At 42.0% G+C, this 27,655-nt stretch overlaps 1 protein-coding gene across 3 annotated transcripts in view; it reads left to right on the forward strand.

Annotated features, from left to right (window-relative positions):
* The first annotated feature begins 1,828 nt into the window (after positions 1-1,828).
* Positions 1,829-27,655, forward strand: part of arrdc1b (arrestin domain containing 1b) — a 59,354-nt gene continuing 33,527 nt past the window's right edge. The window contains exons 1-2 of one of the 3 annotated variants that reach the window (XM_078226624.1): positions 1,829-1,958; positions 19,426-19,536. In XM_078226624.1, the coding sequence (XP_078082750.1) occupies positions 1,841-1,958; positions 19,426-19,536 (229 nt within the window). In that variant the 5' untranslated portion in view covers positions 1,829-1,840. Of the gene's footprint in view, positions 1,959-4,452; positions 4,579-9,667; positions 9,757-19,425; positions 19,537-27,655 lie in introns of those variants that run through there. The other 2 variants (XM_078226625.1, XM_078226626.1) reach the window with 2 other exon arrangements.

The following is a 27,655-nucleotide window of genomic DNA, read 5'->3' on the forward strand; positions in this document are numbered from 1 at the left end:
CAGAACCAGGTTTGCATGGGGCACAGTCACAGTATTTAACTGGTAAATTAATTACAGCGATACACTATACTTGCTGATGAACAGTTGCAGAGCTTAACCACTGTAGAATGGCGTCCAACGCAAATGGCAACATGCTGTATTGCAAATGCTGAAGCAAACTCAATTGCTCCAACTTCACATGTCGACAAAGGAGTGAAGGCAGTTTCAAGTATTGCACCCATCCTGTGACCTCAATTACTTCATTAACATTTTGAGCACAATATGGCTCTCCTTTGGAATAATATGACACTTCTCCCAAGAGTCGGTGCAGACACAATGAGCCAGATGGCCTCCTTCTGCAGAAGGACAAGAACTCTGACTCAAGAACAGCTTCTCCCTTGCTGCCATCAGACTTTTCAATGGACCTATCGTATATTAAGCTGATCTTACTCTTCGCCTTACTTGTAACGGACACTATGTTCTGCACCCTCTCCTTTCCTTCTCCCCTATGTACTCTATGAATGATATGCTTTGTCTGTGTAGCGCGCAAGAAACAATACTTTTCACTATATCCCAGAACATGTGACAATAAAATCAAAATCAATGACTTAATTAGCATTTCAAGCCCAATATGACTTCTTTGGAATAATATGCCCCTTCTTCCAATATGGGTAAGAGTCGGTGCAGACTCGATGGGCAAAATGGCCTCCTTCTGCACTGTAGGGATTCTATTATTGCACTCAAAACAAGAACTGGGCTTCTCTCTCCACACACTATCAGAGCTGTTGAGTTTTCTTGGCACTTTCTGTTTTTATTTCAGATCTCCAATATTTTGCTTTGATTCTACTGGAGTGACTTTGTTTCTTTAGGAATCCATTAATTTAATTATTTATTCATGTCACATGTCAGCTTACATTCACACTGTAGTGAAGTTACTGTGAAAATCCCCTAGTCACCACACTCCAGCACCTTTTCCGTTCAATTCACCTAACAAGCACGTCTTTCAGGCTGTAGGAAGGAAACCGGAGCGCCCGGAGGAAACCCACACAGACACGGGGAGAATGTGCAAACTCTGCACAGACAGTGACCCGAACAGGGAATCGAACCCGGGTCCCTGGTGCTGTGAGGCAGCAGTGCTAACCACTATGCCACCGTGCTGTCCCCAGGTGAAGAATTCCTGCTGGTGGAGTGGCTTCCCCAGCGCTTAGATCATTGGGGGGGGGAAGCGGGTGGGTTGCACGTGGGGGAAAAGGCGGGCATCCACCGGCGCGTGCAGTCTGCGCTGGAAAGGGAGAAGGGGTGGGGAGGGCTGGGGTGAGTGGGCAGGTGCGGTCCGTGGGAGGGACTGGCGCTGTGGGAGTGGGCGTGGCCGGCGCGGGCTCCGGGGTGGGCGGGGCCGGCGCGGGCTCGGGGGGTGGGCGGGGCCGGCGCGTGCTCCGGGGAGGGTGGGCGGGGCCGGCGCGGGCTCGGGGGGATGGGCGGGGCCGGCGCGGGCTCCGAGGGCCGGCATGGGCTCGGGGGTGGGTGGGCGGGGCCGGCATGGGCTCGGGGGTGGGTGGGCGGGGCCGGCATGGGCTCGGGGGTGGGTGGGCGGGGCCGGCATGGGCTCGGGGGTGGGTGGGCGGGGCCGGCATGGGCTCGGGGGTGGGTGGGCGGGGCCGGCATGGGCTCGGGGGTGGGTGGGCGGGGCCGGCATGGGCTCGGGGGTGGGTGGGCGGGGCCGGCATGGGCTCGGGGGTGGGTGGGCGGGGTCGGCGCGGGCTCGGGGGGGGTGGGCGGGACTGGCGCCGCGCGGCGCTGACGTCAGGCCGTTTGTGCGGCTGCGCGCGCCGGGTTCCGGTTCAGTCCAGTGGCGGCCACCATGGGGAAAGTTCAGGAGTTGAGCGTCGCGTTGAAGAACAACAAAGTCGTTTACAGCCCCGGCGAGTTCATCAGCGGCGAAGTCAGGATCAAGCTGTCCGCGCAACTCAACTTCAAAGGTCAGTCTGCTTGACTCCCCCTCCCACCACCACCACTCCCTCCCCCTCTTCACTCCCTCCCCCTCTTCACTCCCGGCTCGAGCAACCCCTGAGGGCTCAAGTTGTCCCTGGAGACGGCGACTGATCCCAGGCACTGGGGCTGCTGCTTGGTGACACAGGTCGAGGGGCTTCTGGTTGTTTTGTTTGGGGGATGGGGAGCGCCTCAAGGACAGAAACCTGTGGAAATGAGAGCTTTACAGGTGGACAAGTGAGACAAGTGCACAAGGAAGTGAGCAGAAGCAAGAAACACTACTTTTCACTATTCAAGTGGACCTATCATATACTGAATTGATTGATCTTTCTCCACACCCTAGCTATGACTGTAACACTACATTCTGCACCCTCTCCATTCCTTCTCCCCTATGTGCTCTATGGATGGTATGTTTTGTCTGTATAATGTGCATGAAGCAATACTTTTCACTGTATACTAACACATGTGACAATAAATCAAATCAAAAATATCCCAATACATGTCAGTAATAAATCAAATCAATCAATCAGAGGCAGCCAGTGAAGTGTCCAAATCAGCTGAGTCGAGAGGCATCAGCAACACAAAAAACCCCAAAAGAATTCAAGTGAGAAGTGAAAGAGGAAATGTAGAAATATTAAATTAGAGTCCTGACAAGGGAGAGTGGAAAGTTGTTTTTTATTTGTTTTGGGGGGGGGGGGGGGGCTGGCTTGGAGAGAAGGGGCTGTTCAGGGGAAGGAAAGTTTGGAGATGATCTGTCAGATTTCTTTTTGATGCCCACATTCGCAGTGGCAGAAAGATTTTGGAGGAATTAAAGGGGGATTACTAATGCAATTATGCACTTTTCAGAACAACCTTTTACATTGTTTCAAATAAAAGATAATGGATGTTATTGAGTAATCACAGTCATTTGTGTATTAAACTGTAATGTTTGAATATTTTATAACTTCTGAGTTCTAATTGACATGCTGAAGCTGTAGGTTTAATACTTAAAATCTAATTTATCTAATCTAATACATTTAGTTTAATGTATTTGAGATCTAATGTGGATTTTGTTTTTTTGAGTTTTTAATGCAGAGCAATATTTGTAACCATTTTAATGCAGAGCAATATTTTGTAACCATTTTAATGCAGAGCAATATTTTGTAACCATTTTAATGCAGAGCAATATTTGTAACCAAGGTACAAATTGCAGATAGTATTAATTACTTGGTTATTGGAAAACAATGGCTGACTTATTGGAGATAACATGTGACATAGCTTATATAGAGTTTAACAAATTATTGATCATGGGCTATGAGCAAATAAGTGCGGGGCTTTGCACAGATAACCAGCAAGGGAAAAATTCAAGGGAGTTGTCACATGACCACCTCAAGATGAAATTGTTTAATAGACTTCCAAATATTTTGTTATTGTTGAAACCTGTAACTGATTATTGAGTGTGGGCATGAAAGGATCACTAAAGTTTATATTAATTCAGGTTAGGACTATCTGACTAGTGTAGTTTTGGGCTGATGAATGCAATAACGATTATTTCTAGTGCTGTGTTGGAATGACGTGGGGAAGTAATTTTTGCCATATGCACAGAATAAGTTGACTTGACTTGAATGTCAGAAACATTTGACTGAGCAATTGTGCAAGAAAAATGGAGACCTAAGGGAAGAGGTTAGGAAATATCACCTAAAGCTTGGTCAGTGAAATTATTCTTGTCACGGTTTTTGGAAGTAGAGGCAAGAGGTTTAAAATGAAAGGCTTGAATTTTGCCTTCACCGAGGTGAAGCTTGGGTTCTGAAAAGCCTGTTGAGAAGATCTAGCATTGATTGGAGAAAGAGTTGGAGGAAATTGTAGATAGAGTGAAGTATTCTAATATTTAAGCTGATTAGAGACCAGGTATTGTGTTTTTCTGCATCGTCACTATGACAAGCCGTTACTGAAACTGGAAAATCAACAAATTGCTGTAGTTTGGTTTGTACAAATGTTCGTTTAAACATTTTGTAGGGTAAGGGTGCATGCTTACTTTATTACTGAGCTCAATCTTTCCAGCGTTTGCACTTGGAGCAAATAACCTTATCTCTGTCTTACTCATTGTTCCAAAATTAATATTCAACCTGTCGAGCTTGTTCTGCCATCCAGTTCGTTCATAGTGAATCTGTATTTTAATTAATTTTTGTTTCCTGAACCCTTAAAATTTTTACCCAACAAAGTATGTCAGTCTTGGTTTTGAAATTTTCAGTTAAGCTAGTCTCAATAGCATTTTAAGGGTGGAAGGGAGGAAACTTCCAGATTTCCACTGTCCTTTGTGTAAAGAAGTGTATTCTTATATTACCTTTGATTTAAGGTTAGGCCTCCTTGTGTTCTCTGACCTCAGGAAATAATTTCTTTCTTTCTCTACCTGATCAAATCTTATGAAGCACCTCTGTTAAATTGCTGTTCTTCTAAATTCAAGGGAGTATGATCCATGTAACCTGTCCTCAATCTTTTTATCCCAGTAATATTCTGGAGGCCAGTATACTCTTCAACCTGTCATGACAGAATTGAATGCAGTTTTCCAGATGGGGTTTAACCAGAGTTCTGTACAGCTGTGACATAACTTCCAGTCCTCTTGAAATAAAGGTCAGCATTCCATTCATATTTAGTTTATATTTTGTACCTGTCTAAGCTTTGAGTGACTGCTGTTTTAGAACACTAAACCTCTCTGCTCTTTATAGTTTCTAGCCTCCAGCCATTTAGAAAATACTTATCTTTTATTAGATGCTTTCCCATCTTCATCTGCCACAGTCAAGCCCACTCCCTCAATATGGTTGATCATAGAATAGAATCATAGAATCTCCACAGTACAGGAGGAGGCCATTCGGCCCATCGAGCCTGCACCGACAGCAAATCCACCCTATCCCAGTTACCCCATTTATTTACCCTGCTAATCCCCCTGATACTAGTCAATTTAGCATGGCCAATCAACCTAACCTGCACATCTTTGGACTGTGGGAGGAAACTGGAGCACCCGGAGAAAACTCACGCAGACACGAGAAGAATGTGCAAACTCCACATTAGACAGTGACCGAGGTCAGGAGTCGAACTCTGGTCCATGGCGCTGTGAAGCAGCAGTGCTAACCACTGTGCCGCCCGTAAGGATAGGGTGCAGCCAATAGAATTTAGCTAATGGAAGGCTAGATGTCAGATGAGCACTATATCAATACAGAAGTGGTGGAGGTTAGAGAGACAGCAGAGAGTTAGGTGTTGCCAACATTTGACCCCATGTTTGACATTACTATGCAGCAACATGTGAATGAGACTCGGGAGATAATGGTGCTGGACAAATGTGTGAGCAGGTTGATGTAGTTTTAGTGAGATTGGAAATGGAACCATAGTTTATAAGGATGAATAATATCTATAGTCACTGCTTTCTTCACCAAGGAAAATAAATTTGAAACTAGTTAATGGAGCAATTTCTTCCTCTGACCTATTGCTTGTGCATTCAAACTTAATGGAATGAATTGAGCCTCCGCCTACTCAGCATTAACAGTATTTCAGATAAACTCCTATTTGGCTTTAAGGGAAGTACAGTGGAACATGACAACAGTTTTCAAATAGGCAGACTATGGAGGTTCATTGCGCGTCTTTCATAGGAAGTTGTTGACTTGGTTTTCAATTCCTTTATTTTGAGTTGAAGTAGCCAACACGTAATGACATAAGTTTGCTCAAACTGAAAACCACAAAGTGTACATTGAATACTTGTTAGTCAGCCAAGTCATGGTCCTCAAACAAACAGTAATGGATGTGTGATTCTGCGTTAAGGATACCAGCAGCTTTACAGGAGGGGTATTGCTTTACTGCTATACTACGAAACTCATGAATTTTGTGTATTTGGTTAAATTTAAAGCAGTAGAATTATGTTGTACACAACTGAAGAATGGGCATGTAGATAAGTTACAACCGTACAAACTCTCTTCCACTGAAAGTTACATTCAGTACCTTCAAATTTGCCTGCAAGTCTTGCCTAATGCCCATCCTCCCTCCCTGTCCAACTGTCACATGACTTGATTGGCAGTTATGGACAAAATAGGGGATGAATTTTTGCCCATAACTTCCAATCAAGTCACTCTTGTAGTGTAGGAAACATGGCAGTCAACTGACACACAAGGTTCTGCAAACAAAAATGTGGTAAACAACATAATCCGTTTTATATGTTGGTCGTTAAGATGATATCTATTTGCTTGTACACAAGTGAATTGCTCCAGCCAAGAGCTGACCTGGACATGGTGAGCCAAATGGTTTCCTCCTGTGCTGTAAATGTTCCGTGATTCTGTGAGTAAATGCAAATTTTTAAGAACTTTCAGCCACCTCAGCTTTACGGTTTCAAACCACTTTGCTAATAAAGCCCACAGCCAATCTAACACTCCCTGCCTTTAAAACTTTCTCAAAGCCCATCTGAGAGGGATAGTTAGGCAAGTAGTCAAAGGCTCAACGATTACTCCATTTCTCATTCTGAAGTGCCACTTTTCTTTTAATGTACCTTCACGTTTCTTTTTCCTTTTGGGGAATAGTGGGGAAGTGGTGGGCGTATCCCTGAGCTAATTATCAACCCATTGAACCATGTTCTGAATGCTCTTCCCGTGGTCAATAAGTCCTGGCTCTGGATTTGAACCGGAACTCCTAGTCCAGAGAAAGGGGTGCCCCAACCACCCCCCCCCCCCCCCCCCACCCCCCTTCTCACACACACACCACTGTTAAATTTGCTACATAACCTTGCATCGCTGAAGTGTGGTGCTGACTACTGTACAGTAGACTTATGGCAAGCCACTTTGAATAGGTATAGTGCAGATAAAATTACTGATGTTTGGAACCATTGCATTGCAATGACGAAAATGAGCACATTTTATATTCCATCCCACTCCCATGTAGCAGAATGGTTTTTCGATATAAAGATTTGAGGAAGTTCCATTTGGAGGCCAGGTGCTTTCCCAAACAGAGACTTAATTGTTTGCTTTGGCTACCTTGAACCAAATGCTGCATTCATGTGACATGATTCATTAATAGATGTCTGGGAGCTTGGGAAATCACAGTAAGAAGTCTCACAACACCAGGTTAAAGTCCCAACAGGTTTATTTGGTAGCAAATACCATAAGCTTTCGGAGCACTGCTCCTTCGTCAGATGGAGTGGAAATGTGCTCTCAAACAGTGCAAACAGACACAAAATCAAGTTGCAGAATACTGATTAGAATGCGAATCCTACAGCCAGCCAGGTCTTAAAGTACAGACAATATGGGTGGAGGGAACATTAAACACAGGTTAAAGAGATGTGTATTGTCTCCAGACAGAACAGCTAGTGAGATTCTGCAAGCCCAGGCGGCAAGCTGTGGGGGTTACTGATAATGTGACATAAATCCAACATCCCGGTTTAGGCCGTCCTCGTGTGCGGAACTTGGCTATCAGTTTCTGCTCAGCGACTCTGCGCTGTCGTGTGTCGTGAAGGCCGCCTTGGAGAACACTTACCTGAAGATCCAAGGCTGAATGACCGTGACTGCTGAAGTGCTCCCCCTACAACTGTGAGGAAGTTCCATTTGGAGGAAGGAGCACTTCAGCAGTCACGGGCATTCAGCCTTGGATCTTCAGGTAAGCGTTCTCCAAGGCGGCCTTCACGACACACGACAGCGCAGTGTCGCTGAGCAGAAACTGATAGCCAAGTTCCGCACACATGAGGACGGCCTAAACCGGGATGTTGGATTTATGTCACATTATCAGTAACCCCCACAGCTTGCCTCCTGGGCTTGCAGAATCTCACTAGCTGTTCTGTCTGGAGACAATACACATCTTTTTAACCTGTGTTTAATGTTCCCTCCACCCACATTGTCTGTACCTTTAAGACCTGGCTGGCTGTAGGATTTGCATTCTAATCAGTATTCTGCAACTTGATTTTGTGTCTGTTTGCACTGTTTGAGAGCACATTTCCACTCCATCTGACGAAGGAGCAGTGCTCCGAAAGCTTATGGTATTTGCTACCAAATAAACCTGTTGGACTTTAACCTGGTGTTGTGAGACTTCGTACTATGTTCACCCCAGTCCAACGCCGGCATCTCCACATCAGCTTGGGAAATATCAGACAAGGCAAAAGTTGTCATTGAGTAAATATAGTAAATACATAGCACCTGATGGTGTATTTGAGTTTTGCTTTTTGGAGTCTGGACATTTCAAGTTCAAGAGTTGTGATTACGAGTTACTATAAGGAAGAAAACAGAAGCTGGGCTTACAGGGAGAGTTTATAATAATTTGGAATGTGGTACAGGACGAAAGTTAAGGAAGCAAGGTCATTAATTTATACTGTTATGATCCTGGATCAGATGAGGAAGGTTTTGGTATGATCTGGTTAGGAACCAAAAACGTTTTTTTTAAAGTAGACAAAGTTTGAAATTCAAGACACCTACACAGAGGATAAAGCCATTAGGCTCCATGGGTTTTAAACAAACAGAAATAAACTACTACACAAGGTCAGAAAGATAACAATATCTAGTATGAGGTACATGTGAACTACTAACACCTGTAATGGGCGGGTTGTTTTATGAAGAAAGGCTAAACATGTTGGACTTGTATTCACAGGAGTTAAAGGCAATTTGACTGACTGAAACCTTTCAAAAAGGGGGGATTTTGGATGGATGTGGAGAGTTTCCTCTGTGGGAGAATCTAGAACTGGCGGTGGGTGGGGGAAGGTGGTAGTGTCAGCCTTTTAAAATAAGGGGTCACTCATTTAATTTTTTTCTGAGGGTCGTGAGTCTTTAGAACTCTCCTTCAAAAGGCAGTGGAAGCAGAGTCTTTAAATATATTTATGGCAGAGCTAGGTAGATTATTGATTGGCATGGTGGTGATAGATTATTGGAGGTAGACAGGAGTGTGGAGTTGAGGTTACAGTCAGATTATCTGTAATTTATTACCTCTGAACATCTTGCCTTGAAATTCTCTCCAAAGATCACTCCAACTCAGATGGCTTCAATGATGGCCCAGCCCGCACGGTTTCAAACTTGTCTCCTGAGATTCTGTTCCCCTGGATTTCTGAGTATGCACAGATTCATCTTTTTGGCCATGCTGGGCAGAATGCTACTGCTGCAAAGGGATACCTTCGCCCCTAAGGGCCCACAGCAAGAAGTCTCCAACCATCTGCTGCCATCTTAGATCTTCATAGCTTCTCCAAGTCCAGTTACTTAAAGTCTACCAACTAAAGCCCTTTTTCTGTTTGGAGCCTCTTTCTTTGCTCCTCTTTCTTTATTCTAGGATTCACCTCTATTCTATGATTCATCAACTTATCTTTGTCCTTTCTTTGGGAGTCCCTTTGGAGCCTCGCCCTGTTGGCTCTCTGGGGCTCTTCTCAATGATGATGCTTTGCTGCTGGGGTCACATGATCTGTTTTCTGTACTTTTTTTCTATTTTTCACAAAGGTGCCCTGAGAAACATTGGGCTATGCGTACGCAGCCCAGGCATGCACAAAAACTCCAGGGGCCTGTTAGGACTTGAAGTCATGATGTGGAGATGCCGGCATTGGACTGGGGTAAACACAGTAAGAAGTCTCACAACACCAGGTTAAAGTCCAACAGGTTTATTTGGTAGCAAACACCACTAGCTTTCGGAGCGCTGCTCCTTCGTCAGATGAGTGTGAGATCTGTTCACAAACAGGGCACATAAAGACACAAACTCAATTTACAGAATAATGAATGGAATGCGAGTCTTTACAGCTAATCAAGTCTTAAAGGTACAGACAATGAGTGGAGGACTTGAAGTTCCCAACCTCTGCCTGACGATAAGGTAGGTGAGGTGGCATAATGATACCCTCTCCCTGCCCTACCACCAAACCAGAAACATTTGTCAACCAAGATGGTCTTTTGTTTATTTGGTCACTGTGCACAAGCAAACCAGTGTGTCTCCTTCCAGAAATGTGAATATTTATTGTGCTCATGTACAACCAGCATAAGATCCCCAGGCACTGGGTCTCCAACTATTTGTCCAAGTTTCAATCTCTTAACACAGTCAGGGAATATGTGATATATAACTACATGGTGAACTAAAAGCTTTCCCAAGCACAGAGGTCCTGAAAATTTCCTTGATTCTGATTTCAGAGTTATGGTATAAGAACAGGAGTAGACTACACTGTCCCTCAAGCCTGAATGCCATTCAATATAATCATCATAGAATTCCCTACAGTGCAGAAGGAGACCATTCATCCCATCGAGTCTGTACCGACAACAATCCCACCCAGGCCCTATCCCTGTATCCCCACATATTTATCCTGTTAGTCCCTCTGATACAAAGGGCAATTTAGCGTGGTCAATCAACCTAACCTACACATCTTTGGATTGTGGGAGGAAACCGGAGCATCCGGAGGAAACCCAAACAGACAGGGGAGAATGTGCAAACTCCATACAGACAGAATCATGGCTGATCTTTGGCCACAACTTCACTTTCCATCTGCTCTCCATGAGCCTTTGTTCCCTGAGTGTCTATTTCAGCCTTAAATATATTAAATGATGGAGCTTCCACAACCCTGTGAGGTAAAAAATTCAAAAGATTCAGAACCTTTTGAAATTTCTCCCCATTTCAATACCAATTGGTTGACCTTTCATCCTCAGGCTATGTCCCAGTGTTCTTGATTCCCTAACCATCGGGAAAAAAAACCTGCGTCTATCCTGTCAGTTAACTTCGGATGTTCAGGATTATCAAGAAACTATAGTAAAATGGTGTTCTGTTTCTCCACTGCCTAGTGTGCAAAAATGTGCTAACAAATGGAAATTACGAATAATTCAGATAAGCCTGTTGGCACCAACTTCTGGCTCTTGCACAGCCAGCTGTGGCCTGATTCAATTAAGGGTAATGTTCAGGCCTACAACCAGAAATATCCATTTATTTTGTGCAACTGAACAAATTTACATTCAGTACTGCGGGACGTGAGAGACCTGTGATTTCAGCACCTTCAGTGTTTTGATGTTGGTGACAGCAGGATTTTTCTGTATGAGATATAGGAATTGGACCATAAAAGACCATAGTCCCTAGAGTTTGCCGCCTTCTATCCTGGTAGTTGGATAATATGATGATGTTGACTAATCACAGCAATCGATTAGTCTACAATATACCCAGAGATGATGCAAGGAGAACCATAATGATGGAGAGATTTGGGAATCAAAATCATCATGTTTCTTATCTTGCTCATCTTTCTTGGCTCAGATTACTCATGCATTGAATAGCAAAATGTTTTCTAAAAGAAATGTATCTTATTTGCATGTAAATAAATAATTGCCAGCTGATTCCACAATCTCCCGAATGAGCCAGTCCATTGATTGACCCACCTGCTCATTCAAATATTATATCTGCAGCAGATTGTTTTAAATTCACCTTCACCTCCCCTTTAAGTGCAGGCAGTGTCCCCTTGTTCCACTGTTTTGGCCAAGGTGAAATATCCCGTCACGGCTTGCATTTCTAGTCCCTTTCGGATGCTAAACAAAGCACTCATATCACCTTCCTCCAGTGGTAACTTGCCTGATGGGGGGAGCTTAAATCTTGTGTGGTCTCTCACGACAGCTACCAAATTATCACCTTCGCTAAACAGTGAAACATTTTTTTAGTTCAATTGTTGCTCGTCACCGCGTCAACAATCTATTTCAAGGAAAATATCGAGCCCCACAGCTGCCTAAAGCTGATGTTTATGCTGAAAGTACAAACTCAGGAGAATTGAATTTTCATTCATCTCAAACCATTCACTCTACTGCTGCCCCTGTCTAGCGGGGGCCTTTCCTACCCCCCCCCTCCTCAGCTGTAAAAATATAACAAATCATTTTGCAGGTGTCCTTTTTTGGCTCCAGTGTAGGTGCCTGGACATGACCCAACTTGGGTCACTGTCTGTGCGGAGTCTGTGGGTTTCCTCCGGGTGCTCTGGGTTCCTCCCACAGTCTGAAAGATGTGCTGGTTAGGTGCATTGGCCATGCTAATTTCTCCCTCAGTGTACCTGAACAGGCGCTGGAGTGTGGCGCCTAAGGGATTTTCTCAGTAACTTCATTGCAGTGTTAATGTAAGCCTACTTGTGACTAATAAATACACTTTAACTTTGAGTGAAAACCCAGTCATGTAAGAATTGGTGGTTTTCTTTCATGTTACAAATGTCTTTATTCATCTGTATTTTCGTGCTAGACTTGAACTGTTATCTGTTATCTTATGTTATGCATTATATTTAAAATTCAATGTTTGCAAACCTCTTGGGTAGTTTGATAAGTCTCTAATTGAATTCAAACATTTGGTTAAACTCTAGATATTACAGTACTTAGTCAATTTTCCCTGATTTCTTAAAAAAAGATCAGTTTAAATTTCTTTAGCAATGCAAACAAAGATTTCTCCCCAGTGCCCCAGAAAACTAGCACGTTTGCTCGGAGTTAAATGGTGCTATAAATCTTCCATTACTCTGTTGTTTTTGTTTGATTTCTGATTCTCCTCTTGTCATTGGACTTTGGGTTCTCCATGAAGATTGTTTGAGATCCAATATTGACTCATTTTGGTTTGTAGCATTTAGTTCAAGAAACCCCATCGCCCAAGTTCCAAAGCTAAGCTGCTGTTCTAGTCGAAAGAGGGTACAAAATCTAAAGGCAATATTTTCACAACATGCTTAACATGTGACTGTGTGTTAGGCTGAATTTAGTCTTTGTACTTGGAGGGGATGAGGAACTGCTGTACCTCTTAAGAAAAGGGGAAGAAAATGAAATTAATCATAGCACTTCCTCTTTTATAAAATCAGATACCTGCCTTGTGCCAATTTTCGTATGTAATCCGGGTGAGGCCTATTCAACAACAAACAATTGAGTTTGTGACATTTCTGTTTTCCACACCAGTTATCCTGGTGGCCTTTCAATGCGTGGCTACAATTTTACTGATAAATTATGTACAAAACCTACTAAAAACTGGGTCAGAGCTGTCCAAATTAATTTCACTTGCACGACTGGGGAAGGGACGATGCTTCCTGTCACAGCAGTCCGAGGTGGGTTTGTATCCAGATTTTAGAGCCGAAAGGATGTCTGTAACTATTGACTTGTTCCAGAATTCTGCAGTATTGTTGTAAGCCTATAGCTATGAAATATTGTGGAAAGGTTGCCTGGGATGATTTTCTCTTGGGTTTGTGTCCTTTGCACAGTGACTCACAACAGTATGGTGGAAATTGGCAACTCTGTGACATTATGGATATCCACTTATTCTTTTAACGGTATGACACCTGCTGCTGAAATGTGTCAATTTTAACAAATCTGCGCACCATTCAAACAATGGTGCATGGCTTGTGTCTGGATTGGTTCTTGTAATTCTTGACAATGATCTGTCGGCAGAATTGGTCAGTGCCGAGGTAATAATGACTTGGTTCTCGTCACTTGGTTGCTTACTTAGTAATCCAGTTCACCAGTTGAAGAAAGGAATGATAGTGAATGAGCTGCATTGTTGAGGACTGCATTCAATACATTTAGGCCCCAGCTATAATATTATCCAAGTGTATCTCGATTCTTGTCTTTGGTGGATATGTGAGGAAGTAAAATTGGAACGTTGATTCCAAGGGCAGACTACGCTCTAGCATGCTCATTGTGCTGCTGATTATCAAAAATATCTTCCATATATAATCAGCTGACTAGTATAATACAAGCAGCACAACACCCCCCCGCCCCCCCCCCCCCCCCAACCTTCCCCAATCAACACCATCTTCTTTGGCAGCTTAATTTCTAATCTGATAAATATTGGCTTGGTACAAAGGTTCGATCAAGAACTTCTGACCTTCGCTGTGTCATCACGGAAATTTAGTAATGTGGATTTGTAGCTCGCTCTCCTTGCGAACAGTAGGTGCAAGTGTGCCACAGGCAGTGACCTCTGTACCTTCTGATGGGCGCAAAAGTAAGGCTTGGTTGTTGGTTTAGCTCTTCACCCACTCAATTGAAAATGTGTACAAGTGTGAGGAAAGGATAGAGGCAAAAGTAATTTAAGAGGAAAATAATAGGAAACACAGTAAAGAGACAAAATAGTCTTGTTGAGTCAGCTGGTATGAACATGCTACTGTTCTGTGCATCTGAGATTATCATTGACATCGTCTTGATGACAAAACAAATGTGTATTTGCCATCCCTATTCATTATAAGTTTGTTGATTTGTATTGATTGAAAAATAAAATGGCCCTGTCCATCGTTGTTTGCTTTGTTTATGCATCACTATAAAGGAGTAAAGGATGAAATTTAAATCAGAAATAGGCTATGGAGAATACAGTGCATTGGCATGACTTTTGAAAGGCCCTTACAAAGAGCTGGCGCAAAGAGCTGGCACAGCTGTGATAGGATAAATGGTTGCTTCTATGCTGTCAGCCGACATAGTATTGCTTGCTTTTTCATATTCGATCATGGGTGATTTATTATTTGAGCTTAGGCAACTTGATTATCAACTGGTTAAAACTAGATCTGTATCTTGACCAGTTTGATCCAGTGTGCTCTGGTATTTCAACAGAAAGCAGTTATGATGAAGTCACTTTTTCAGGATTTGGTTACATTAATTTTTCACAAAATAATAGCAGCATTATATATACTGTAAAATTGCATTTATCTCCGATCTAAATAGCTTGTTACTTTTAAAAAAAATTTTTGCTCATACCATATCAATTTTAGTTGGACAAAGCAGGCATCTTATCAGGAGTCTGCTGGTGGTGCTCTGTGACCTGCTGTTCAGAACTGCATAAAAGCAAGACAAAGATATTTACTTTTTATTTCAGTAAATGCCCTATTCCTTTGGTGGAGCCATTGTGGTGGGATTCCATGCTGTAACACACAATGTGTACTGCGAATTTGATACTAATCAGTTGCCATGTTGTACCACTTTGTAGTTTAACTCCCCTTTCTCTCATGTTCAGCAGTAAATGTTATTCCCATAAGCCAGCTTAACTCCCTACAAATCAGTGTGTACCTTTCCCCAGCCAACATTTGATGTAGTGAGCTCAGGGTGGAACAGAATCTCTTGGCACTGTACTTGGCTGATTGGTTATATCCTTACCCTCTAATATAGATTGCAGAAAGCAGAACACTTCCAAATTACAAATCCGTCCCTCCGTCCCTCCCTCAGAATGTGGGATGTGCGAATGAGGGTTACAATTTACCGAGCTCTGTTTGGGTCAGGATTTAAACATTCTTGAATTTAGACTGAGAAAAGCTGCCTGATATATTCTTTATAATCTGAAAGCATATATAGTAAGACTCCTGCAGTTTTGACAAAGCACATCCTTGCTACATTCGCAACAAAACCCAGTTGCAACGAGACCTTGAGTGTAAATTAAGGGAACCAGTTATCCCTACCCTTGTGGTTGTGACGGATGTCATGTAGGAAAGTACTGGGAAATTCTATCACTGCCACCTCAAAATAGCTGACTGTGGGAGGATTTGAAGTCATCGAATTTTTTTCCTGAGCTTTGCAAGTCATCTTGCCTGCAATAGGAGCAAAAAATTAATTGTCAAGAAACTTTGTCATGAAACTTTCATATGATAGGAATATTGTTTGGCATTTGCTGTAGTGTTCAGAGTAACCCTAAATTCACAGGAATCTCCTTTTTGAGGACTGCCATTTCGTAACTGCTGGTCCCACATTTTTGCTAAGATTTGGATCATCAGTGACATGAACTTTAACTCGGATTTGAATTTGATTGTATATAACTTTTGGACAAATTGTCATCAGGTTCATTTTTGATGTGAATATGAAAGAGCAAAGCAGAACATTGCTGAAATAACAGCGAGCTCATTCTGCTTCAAGGGTTACAACTTAATCCACTGACCTGCTGAGGGTTTAGATGTTAATGGAAATGTATATTTCCAAATGGAAGGAAGGGTTGTTTACAACACAACAGTCCAAAGATGTGCAGGTTAGGTTGACTGACCATGCTAAATTGTCCCTTGGTGTCAGAGTGATTAGCAGGATAAATACATGGGGTTACGGAATTGGGGCTTGGGTGGGATTGTTGTCAGTGCAGGCTCAATGGGCTGAATGGCCTCCTTCTGCACTGTGGGGATTCTATGAGATGCTACAGAATTCACTTTGATTTGATTTACATCGCAGATTACCAGAAATGGTAACTGCTTTTTGAGCAGCTCATCCATACCATAGCATATAACCTCCTCATTGCATGGCATAGGTTTCACTTCATGAAATTCCAGGAAGGGTTTTGTGAAAAACATTCAAAGTTCTATCAGTGGTTCAGAGCAGTTTTTGTAAAGGGACAAGTGTTTACTGATCATCGCCATCGCCGGTAAATGTGAAAATGAATGCACATTCAAAATTAAAGGGCACTCTGAGCAAACAAGTTCTTTCAGTTCGAGGTCTCCAGCATTACTGATGTCAGTCTTCAGTCAGTTGGATTCACTCCACATGCTATCAAGAAATGGCTGCAAGCAGTGGATACTGCAAAAGCAATGGGCCCTAACAATATTCCAGCAATAGTACTGAAGACTTGTGCTTCAGAACTTGCTGCACCCCTAGCCAAGCTGTTCCAGCACTGTAATATTGAAAATTGCCCCACTATATCCTGTACACAAAAAACAGGACAAATCCAAGCTGGCCAATTACTATCCCATCAGTTTGCTCTTGATCATCAATAAAGTGATGGAGTCATCAACAGCCATCAAGCGGTACTAGCTCAGCAATAACCTCCTCATTAGTGCTCAGTTTGGATTCTGCCAGGGCCACTCGGCTCCTGACCTCATTACAACCTTGGTTCAAACATGAACAAAATAGCTGAATTCCAGAGGCAAGATGAGAATGACTACCCTTGACATCAACATAACATTTGACCAAGTATGGCATCAAGGGGCTCTAGCAAAACTGGAGTCAGTGGGAATCTGGGCAAAGCTTTCCACTGGTTGGATTTATACCTAACACAAAGGAAGATGGTTGTGGTGGTTGAAGGTCAATCATCTCGGTTCCGGGACATCACTGCAGGAGTTCCTCAGCATTGTATCCTGGGTCCAACCATATTCAGCTGCCTCATCAATGATCTTCCTTCCATCATAAGATCAGAAGTGGGGATATTTGCTGATGACTGCACAATGTTCAGCATCATTTATGACGATTCAGATACTGAAGCAGTTCATGTCCAAATGCAGTAAATCCTGGACGGAATCCAGGTTTGAACTGTCAAGTGGCAAGTAACAGTCATGCCACACGTGCCAGGCAAGAGAGAATCTGACCATCGCTCATGTCATCCAAGGCATTACTGAATCCTCCACTATCAAAATCCTGGGGATTACCATTGACCAGAAACTGAACTGGACTAGCCATATAAATACTGTGGCTACAAGAGCAGGTTAGAAGCCAGGAATCTTGTGGTAACTCACCAACTGATGCGAGGAAATTATAGCTATTTGGCTATAGCATATTTCACTCACTCAAGAAAACCAGACGAAGATGCTTGGACTTGTTCAAACAATGTCTTTATTATGAATTATAGGGCGGGCTGACCCCAGTGCTCCAATTAGTGGCTCAATATGGGAGAGTCTCGATCCAGAAATTAACAGACATTTTTAGTTAAGATCCAGTTACAAGAAATTGGCATATGCCAATCAAAGCTGTACATTTGCACAGAAGTTATATCTATATCCACTTTCAACTATTGATTAGGTTTACATCATGCATAATATAAGGGTATAGTTATCCAATTACAACTTGTCGACATCTAACTAATTATAATATCACCGAGCATGTTTTTCTTTCTACGCAATTTGAAGTTATCTTTCTAATCAGTGGTTCATCAACTCCCCTTTCCCATTGTCTCTTGTTAGAACAGACATTAAAAGCTGAAGCTATGCATAATTCAATGGAGGTCTTATGTGTAGTTTTATGGTCTTTGATGCTTATCTGGGTTTGCTTTGATCAAGACTTGTGGCTTTCAGATAGCTTTCCCTGTTTGTTTGAGTTTAGCAGTTTGCAGCTTGTGTGATTTTTAAACTTGGGTGATTATTTAACACTTTCACCTTGTGACTCCTGGAAGGCATGAGTCAGAAGTGAGATGGAATACGCTCCACTTGCCTGGATGAGTGCAGCTCCAACAATAGTGAAGAAGCTCGACACCATCCAGGGTAAAGCAGCCTGCTTTATTGGTACCCTTTCCAAAAGTATTCAATCCCTCCACCACTGAACAGTGGCAGCAGTTTGTTCCACAAGATGCACCAAAGAAACTCATCTTCCAAACCCATGACTGCTACAATCTAGAAGGACTAGGGCAGCAGATACATGGGAACAGCACCACCTGGAAGTTCCTCTCCAAGCCATCCTGATTCAAAAATATACTGTCGTTCCTTCAGGCTGGCTGGGTCAAAATCCTGGAACTCCTCCTCTAACAGCTCCAGGGGTGTACCTACACCACATGGACTGCAGCCGTTCAAGAAGGCAGCTCACCACCACCTGCTGGGGAATAAATGCTGGCCTAGCCAGTGACACCCACATCTCATAAATTAATTTAAAAAATACATTTGTTGCAATTCTTAGATCCTTGCAAAGTTATCTACTCACATAATAAGCAATGATATGAACCCAGAAACCATGATGATTTTCCCTGCAGGTTTCTGGAAATACGAGATGGAAACTAGGCAATATCTTTCTCGGGGCATCTGTGTAAACAAGGAAATCCACTGTGTATCTCCTGAACACATCAGATGGAACTGTCTGCCAATAACGGTGGTAGGAGTTGATCAAGAATTTCAAAAAGGAACTGGATGGACACTTGAGGGAAATAAACCTGCAGGTCCATGGGTAGAGCAGGGAAATGAAACTGATTGGATTGCTCTAGGGAGCAGGCATGGTATTGATGGGCTGAATAGTTACCTTCTGTGCCATTATGAATTGTAAGTAAAACTGCGGAAGTGCTTCTCAGGAAAAAGAACGTTTTTGGGGTGAGAATGAATGATTTCAAGCTCTCCTGTATTTGGCAGGACTGGTTTTTGAAACTGGAATGATTTCCACACTCAGTTACCGCTAAAAGCAGCTTTGTAGTGCCAGTGATGAGTGAAAGCTAGCCCTGCTGCTGATGTCTCACTAGTACTGTAATATGGAGGTGATTCCGTATCTTTGCAGTCCAGGAGCGAACTGCTGAGTACAAGTTTGGGGTACAAGGAATTGAAGGGTAATGGAGTCAGGAGCTCTGTTTTTATTGTCAAAAGGAAATTGACAGTACGCGGTTATAGTTATAAAGGAGAAATTGGCACTTTCTGGTGATAAAGCCTGCTCTCCTGGAGTTAGAAGTAAACATGCTTTAACACTTTTGGACCAACAGCTGACAGAAGCAATTGTCTGACTTCATAGTAGCTCCAACACAGCCAGGTTTTATTATTGTGGATTGAATAATGTTTGTTTCTTCAATTTTATTTTTGTCTCCTGGGTTTGGGGGTCTCGTACTTCTAGCTTTTATTTACATGTTCCAATTTTTTCTCTCTGCTAGCTTTAAAAGTGAACTGCATTGGATCATGTGGTGTTACCAACAAAGCAAATGACACAGTATGGCAAATGGAGGAGCAGTACTTCAGTAGCACACTTGTTGTTGCAGAGAAAGGTAAGAGTTGCTCCCTGAGTCTTGCTAAAGTGAGACTGCGCATTTAATATTTGGTGTAGCTTGCAAACATGTTCATGGTATTGCTGGCGTAAGATTTAGCTCCAGGCATGATGGTACTTAATATTGTTCTGATATCTGAGATTATTCTGATACTGGAGGATATCATTGCGATGTCCGATTTTGAAAGTTTTTAATGGAAAATTGAAACTTGGTGTAATTGAACCATCTTAGTTTTAAGTATACCAAATTGTTTAATCTGGTTAAATGAGTTATACTGACTATTACAATGAATGTATCTTTGAGTTACTTAATGCTGTGCTGTGTATCTTACTTTGCGGTGGGTATCTAGTCTAATGTCTATCTTCATGGGAGGGAGTAGGGGAATGTGAGGGGATTTTCGCGAGGTGTCCAACGACTGAACCCAACAAACACACAGACTTTGTGAAAGGCAATGTGCAGTTACAGATGTTCTTTATTTGACCAACATGTATTGGGAGAGAGATGGCCAGAGGATTCCAAACACTCTTTGATGTTACATCACATGAGCACAACAGATATACACTTCTGAAGATTTGACCTTCCCGCTCCACCTGTCATTCAAATGAGATGATCTAATTACATTAACTTTATTTACTTCCGCCAGTAGCGTTCTACCTTGGAGCAGAATTAGGAATTCATTGATCAACCAAACCCATAGATTCTTCCCTTCGTTGCCTAGTAACCTCACCTACGCAACTCCGGTAGGTTTAAGGGTCGCTCCTAACACCTGCAGTCCTGGGAACAAGAAAGGAGTCATCTTCCTTATCTGTTTTCTGTCCCTTATATCAGTGGATGCTGAGTTCATTGCAGCTAGAAGCTGAATCTTTCTATTCATTTCAAAAACCTTCGTAACTTGTAGCAGCCCAGCCTGCCCCTGATAATAGGGTATATGCTTTATATTTTGTTCCAGAGGAATGCGGTCTGTCTAATTAAACCTATTTCCCATTATGTCAAGGGTGAACTACCAAAATCACAAGAAAAGACAAAAATACAGCTTAAATCTATAATGCTTGTTCAAAAATGATTATATATGTGCTTATACAGGCAATACCTTCATATAGCATTGTGAGGTACATTGTGATACCGTTGATATATATAAAAGGTACACTGTGACCCCTATTTTAAACTAGTCTGCTTTGTTTTAATAGCCTCAGAAAGCAGGCATTTCTGTACCCCCGCGACAGGGAAGGAAAGGTTAAATGATGCTATAAGATATAAACTTGAATGGTGATAGGCAAAGATTTGGGGCAAGTGAGTTTGAAAACTATAAATTTGTTTTCAAGGTTGTAAGTTTACATACACAATTTAAAATGCAAATGACAGATGCATTCTTGTTATACACTTCTGATCCCAAGTTCTTTTAATCATGCCCTGTAAACACATATCCTATCCATAAATTTTGAAGTGTGAACTATAATCCTGTTTGGAATCTTCTGGAATTGAATTTTCTTTTTAAAAATGGGCAAGAGTCAGTTTTTTCAGGTTATTATTTTGTTGGGAGATTATTGACCTGAAACACTAACACTTTCCCTCTACAGATGCTGCTTGGCCTGATGAGTATTTCCAGCATTTTCTGTTTATGATCTCTTCCTTAGTTTGTTTTGAATAACTGTCTGATGACTTGCATTTGCTTATGTCACAACGATCATTTGAGCCTGGAAAGAACCCTGTAATGCTACAAAGCGCATCATTATTGGCACTGCACCAACCGAAAGAGCACTCACCAAATCCTAAGAGTCCCTTTTTTCAGTTCCTGTTTGGAATTCCTGCGTCCGGTAAAATACCTCAGATTGGTGACTCATCAGCTCTTTGTCAAGTTACCGGGATTGTGCATGACTTGAGAAATTAACTATTTCATTGCAGACTGAGACGTTTGCGATTGATAACCAGTTTAGATTTCCCTTTATTGTGAAAACTAGAATTGTAAGCAACCAAAACCATTCTGCATATCCCTTGGAGAAGGGTACGTAGTGCTCAGATGCCATGTATTATCCTTACTAGGAAACAATCTTGGCTAGTGCATGAGGCACATGGAAAGCAGGTTTTATAATTGTTTTGTTTGCATTCTGGGTGATGTTCCTTGATTTTACAACCCCAATTCTGACTTCCTTATCCCACCAATGGACTGAGACCCTCAGCAAAACTGAACCAAGAGCTTTACTGCTGAGTCAGAGTGACTGTTTCTAGCAGTGTAAATGCAGGGGTCACGTATGCCATTATATTGAAATGTCATCTAAATACGTGTCAGTGTAAAAGTAGATTGTTATTTCATTCTTTCCTGGTCTGCTATCCAAAAAAACTGCTGGCAGCAGAATTTCTTACTAAGCTATACATGATGCTTTATTTGTTACATGGACTGCTTAAAGATGTGCAGGGAGTTCTCCTGTTATTTGTTCTTTCATCAACCAATCAAGTTAGCAAAAAAGCCTTGCAGACATTGTTCACGTTGCTGTTCGTGAGACCCTGCTGTGCGTAAAAATGGCTGCCTGCACTCAAATATTTCTCACTACACTTCATAGTGATTCATTGTATATAAAGCACTTTACTTTGCCATGTTTGAACAATTCAAAATGCAGATCTTTTCATTCTGGTTGCTGCTCTAACTTTAATGTAATGCAATCACAGAGCAATTCTTTACAATCATATCTGGGCCACCTATGACGCTTGCCATCCTCACAAAGAGCAAAGGCAAGCAACTTGATCATTCACCCATTGCAGTTTTTCTCTAGCTAGTGTATGAATATTAGGTCACTAGTCTTTTTGAGTATTGCATTGTTCCTGTACACAGTTCATAGTTACAACTCCTTGACTCTGTTATTCCTTTTAGGACAGTTGAAATTGAAAGTTCAAGATGTAGAGACTCCATCATGAATGCACGAATGGATATTGTGATTATTTTAAAATACTACTGACATTACATTCTACATCATATTGTGTATCAAGAATAGAAAAAAATCAATATTGAGCAGTTTGAAACCCAGAATGCAATTGTATAATGGGTTTCTACTCTTACCTTGGGATTGTTTTGTGTTGGTTGATTTTTTTTTTCATTCATTCGTGGGACATGGGTGTTGCTGGCTGGCCAGCATTTATTGCCCATCCCTAGTTGCCCTTGAGAAAGTGGTGGTGAGCTGCCTTTTTGAAACACTGCAGTCCACCTGCTGTGGGTTGACCCACAAAACCATTAGGGAGGGAATTCCAGGATTTTGACCCAGTGACTGCGAAGAAACGGAGATATATTTCCAAGTCAGGATGGTGAGTGGCTTGGAGGGGAACTTGCAGGTGGTGGTGTTCCCATGTATCTGCTGCCTTTGTCCTTCCAGATGGAAGTGGTTGAGGGTTTGGAAGGTGCTGTCTAAGGAGCTTTGAATTTCTGCAGTGCATCTTGTAGATAGTACACACTGCTGCTACTGAGCGCTGGTGATAGAGGGAGTGGATGTTTGTGGAAGTGGTGCCAATCAAGTGGGCTGCATTGTCCTGGATGGTGTGGGAACTGCACCCAGTCAGACAAGCATATGTCGCATTAAGGCACCACTACGGCTGCTGAATACATACAATTCTTCACCTTTGTGTCTACAAAATATTACCGTCTCTAAATAGATTGCTATCCAGTTATCTCTTCTATAAATATAGAGAACAATATGGGGAAATTTGGCAAATATTGCAAATAATTTCACTGTGTCACTGCAGTAGAGTAATCTTTATAGGACGGGGTATGCATATGATATGCTTGCCTTTATAGGACGGGGTATAGAGTATAAAAGCTGGAGTCTGATGATGCAGCTGTATAGAACGCTGGTTAGGCCACATTTGGAGTACTGCGTCCAGTTCTGGTCACCGCACTAGCAGAAGGACGTGGAGGCATTGGAGAGAGTGCAGAGAAGGTTTACCAGGATGTTGCCTGGTATGGAGGGTCTTAGCTATGAGGAGAGATTGGGTTGACTGGGGTTGTTCTCCTTGGAAAGACGGAGAATGAGGGGAGATCTAATAGAGGTGTACAAGATTATGAAGGGTATAGATAGGGTGAACAGTGGGAAGCTTTTTCCCAGGTCGGAGGTGACGATCACGAGAGGTCACGGGCTCAAGGTGAGAGGGGGGAAGTATAACTCAGATATCAGAGGGACATTTTTTACACAGAGGGTGGTGGGGGCCTGGAATGCGCTGCCAAGTAGGATGGTGGAGGCAGGCACGCTGACATCGTTTAAGACTTACCTGGATAGTCACATGAGCAGCCTGGGAATGGAGGGATACAAATGATTGGTCTAGTTGGACCAAGGAGCGGCACAGGCTTGGAGGGCCGAAGGGCCTGTTTCCTGTGCTGTACTGTTCTTTGTTCTTTAATCAATAGCAGTAATGTTCCACATACCCACATGAAACTGAACAAGTGAAATTGCGATAACTCAAACTTGATTGACACACAATTCTGATTGTTATTCCTGCTGACAGAATAGCAAATCCCATAGCACAATGTTCACAATAAGCCAAGATTTTGCACTAGTACTCCAGATTAGGTAAATGTATCCAAGTTTTTAAAATGACCACACTGACCAATAAGAATGGAGTTAGACCATACAAGAGTGCAAAATCATGGAGCGCTGAGAAAGCCATCATTTGATCAAGATGATCTTGTGAAAGGACGTACAAAGCCTGCAAGTATGGCTAAACATGAGAGAAAATTGAAAGTGTCAATCAGAGAGGGGTGATGTTGGTACAGCAATTGGAAAACTGTCATGAAACTGAAAGGGGATGTCGCAAAGGAGTGGGAGATTTTATCATATTTGTCCATCATTATAAAATTCAAGGCGAACATCTTGGAACAGTCCAACTAATAAGCATTCACTTGAATAAGAATGAGGACCAGTACAGCTGTCTATCCTGTGTCGAAAGAAATACAGCTGTCTATCCTGACACTGAAGAAGCTCTGCCAATGTGGTGCAAGGCAGCCCAAGCAGAGAATGTTCCCATCTTTCTACCAATCCTGCAGACGAGGGGTGTCAAGCTGGCAAACAAATTGGGCCACATGGAGTGCACTTCCAGTGATGGTGGCTGGACTGATTCAAGATAAGGCATGGCCAAATGATAAGCGATGTGGGTGGTGCGGTAATGACAACGTTAATGGTTGATTGGCTCCAAAATGGTCTCGCCCACTTCTTGAATGAGTGCGTAGCAACTGATGTTTTTACTGCAGATAAAGCTAGATCGTTTTACAGTCTTTTGCCAGACCGCTGTTTGATGTTTAACAGTGAACCATGTACGGAGGAAATTGGAGTAAATAATGTGTCACTGCTATGGTCTGTACCAGCATGGGTGGTACAAAAAGCTGTCCCTTCTTGAAATAGGAAGTCCAGGAAACCACATTACTTCCCGACTGTCAATACACCACCCATGCAATATAAGGCTAACAAAACAGCCTGGAGTTTTCCTAAGTGCCCAGCTATAACCACTTTAATGATTGCCTCTAACACCTGTTAATTATATTTTGAAATTGGGCAGCTCTGTGTCCATCATGAAGCTGATATCTGTTTAATATTTGACTTAAAATGGTTTAAGCTTGATGGTAAATAAAAAGGAGTTCAGTTTGAACTTTGGATAAATTTGGCATTGATCGGAGAATTTTTAAACCTGGTCTCTGAAGTTGGGACCATAATATGAACCATTCTGGTATCAGCTTTTCTACCGAAAATCAGATGGTGCAGTTTAATTGGGTTAGCAGACACATTTAATGAGCAACTTCCCTATTCTCCACCAATCTGGCATCCTCTCCCTAAGGATTTATTTCTCATACACAGATGTGTTTTAGCAGATGCCATTTTTGCTTCACTTGTTAAGATTGTTATATGTTTGCATACCTTGGGAATGCTGATTTTCGTCCTTTAAATTACTTTAAGAATCATTACTGTTGCTGAGGTTGATCAGATAGATGGTTCTAATGTAGTAGCATGTATTTTTAAAAAAAATCTTATTTGCTTTGGAGGTTCGTGTTTACATTACTGTAAAGTAAGTTTTGGAAGAAATTTCTTCTCAAATGGTAATAATTGTTGGTAATGATCTAGTCAAGGTAGTAATATTAAAAAGGTATAATAGTAGAATTTTGATAGTGAACCAGAGAGATGAGGCAGATGACTCTTTAAAAATGTCCCTGTGTTGATGGTGGCCTGGTTCCTGATTTTCTGTTAGGATTTGTTCTCTTGTGGAAATAGACCAGCTCGAGTCACTATGCCCTTTTGAATTTGGAACTCTCTCCATTGCATTCAAGCTTGCTAGGAGACTGTAAGAAGGAAACAGAAGAAACTGTGCTATAGAATAAGAGTTGAGAGGAGTGAGTACCTAAACCAAAAAACCCTTTGCTTTAGAGGTACAGAATCTTCCACTCGGCCGGGGGGGGGGGGGGGGGGGAATGCAGAGTTTTGGCTTGTGCTGGATCTTCAGGTTCAAAACCTCTCTATCTGTTCACTGCTGCAGATTATGGAATGTACACTGCACAACAAGCTAAAACAAGGAATGCTGGAAATAGGCAGCAGATCTTGTTGACATCTGAAAATATGAAGGAGTCAGGCTCATGTTTCAAGTTTCATCTTGCATCTTTTGAGGAATATGCTTCATTTCCTTCAGTCATTTCCTTCAGACAAGGAGTGAAAAAAAACTGATGGAGAATTTTTTAAAAACTCTGCTTGACCTCTGCTTAAAAGAGATAACAATAATATTTGATAGTCAGGTTAGGTATTTTATGTTTCTCTTGCTCTAGTCTTATTCGTATCACAAACTGGATGTTGTCAATCAATTATTTTAGCTTCTGGTCAGATTAAATTCAAGTTTGGATTACAAAAGAATGATTTTCTATGCTTTTAGTGATTAAACTGACCCCTTTACCCCAGGGGTAGAATGGTTGATTTTAATGATATGCCATGCATGGGTAAGAGAATGATTTTCTGAATGTTAACACGAGGTGCTGGTGAATGAATATTGCTTTCCCAAAATTTGGATTACACAAACACTGAATGGAAATGTGCCAAGCATGTTGTCTGGACTGAGATTTTAATTGCAATGATGCTTAATAACAGGCAGGATTTTCATATTGTGACCAGTTTTTTTTCGTAATTCGGATTGTCAAATAAGTTTAGAGAAATATGGAGCCTTGCCCAAAACTCTTTTGGTATCAAACAATTGGGTTAGATTCACAATGGTAATTGTTTATCTTCAGTATCAGCCCTCAAGGGGATAATTATCTGGAATGTTCTGTAAACAAAGAAATTTCTGTTTTAATAAATTAGTTAATCTGTTTATCCTGAAACGGGAGTTAAATCCTCTGTCACAGTTTATGTTACACTTGAATGTTCTGTGCATTGTTTTGTACTCTTGACTGCTCTCCAGCAGAACAGTTTATTTAATATCATTTTTATCCTTTACCTTTTTTGTGAAATTCACTTTTGGGGGCCTTATTGGATATCAGGTTTATAGCACTAATGAAAATATAAAGTGAAGGCGCAATTGTTTTGCAATTTAAGCTGGCACTTGAAGCTCACCCTGATCGTGAACTCCCATTTAATATATGCTGTGAAAGTAAATGAACACTTGCTGTGGAGTTTCTTAACCTCAGTGGTTAGTTATTTTAAGGTGCAACACGTGCCAATGAGATTATCTGTATGAGAACATAAGAAATAGGTGCATAACCAGACCACTTGTCCCCTTGTGTATTCTCCACCATTCAAATAAATCATGGCCGACCTTCTGCCTCGGCACCATTTTCTCATGCTATCCCATATCTCTTGTTTTTAATGTCTAGAAATCTGTCTATTTCAATCTTAAACGTACTTGTCACAGCCCTCCTGAGTAATAATTCCAAAGGTTCACCACCCCCTTCAGTGAAAAAAAAATTATCCTCCTCATCTCCGTCATAAGTGAACTGGCCTTCCCTTTATTCTGAGACCATGTCCCCAGTTCTAAATCTGCCCCCCCTCCACCCTCCAGCCAGGAGAGACATCCTTTCTGCATATACACCGATGAGACTAAGAATTATGTATGTTTCAATTAGGTCATCTCATTCTTTTTTATTTCTGGAGAATATGGACCCGGCCTCTTC

This window comes from Mustelus asterias, chromosome 13, assembly GCF_964213995.1.
Source record: "Mustelus asterias chromosome 13, sMusAst1.hap1.1, whole genome shotgun sequence".
Lineage (NCBI taxonomy): Eukaryota > Metazoa > Chordata > Chondrichthyes > Carcharhiniformes > Triakidae > Mustelus > Mustelus asterias.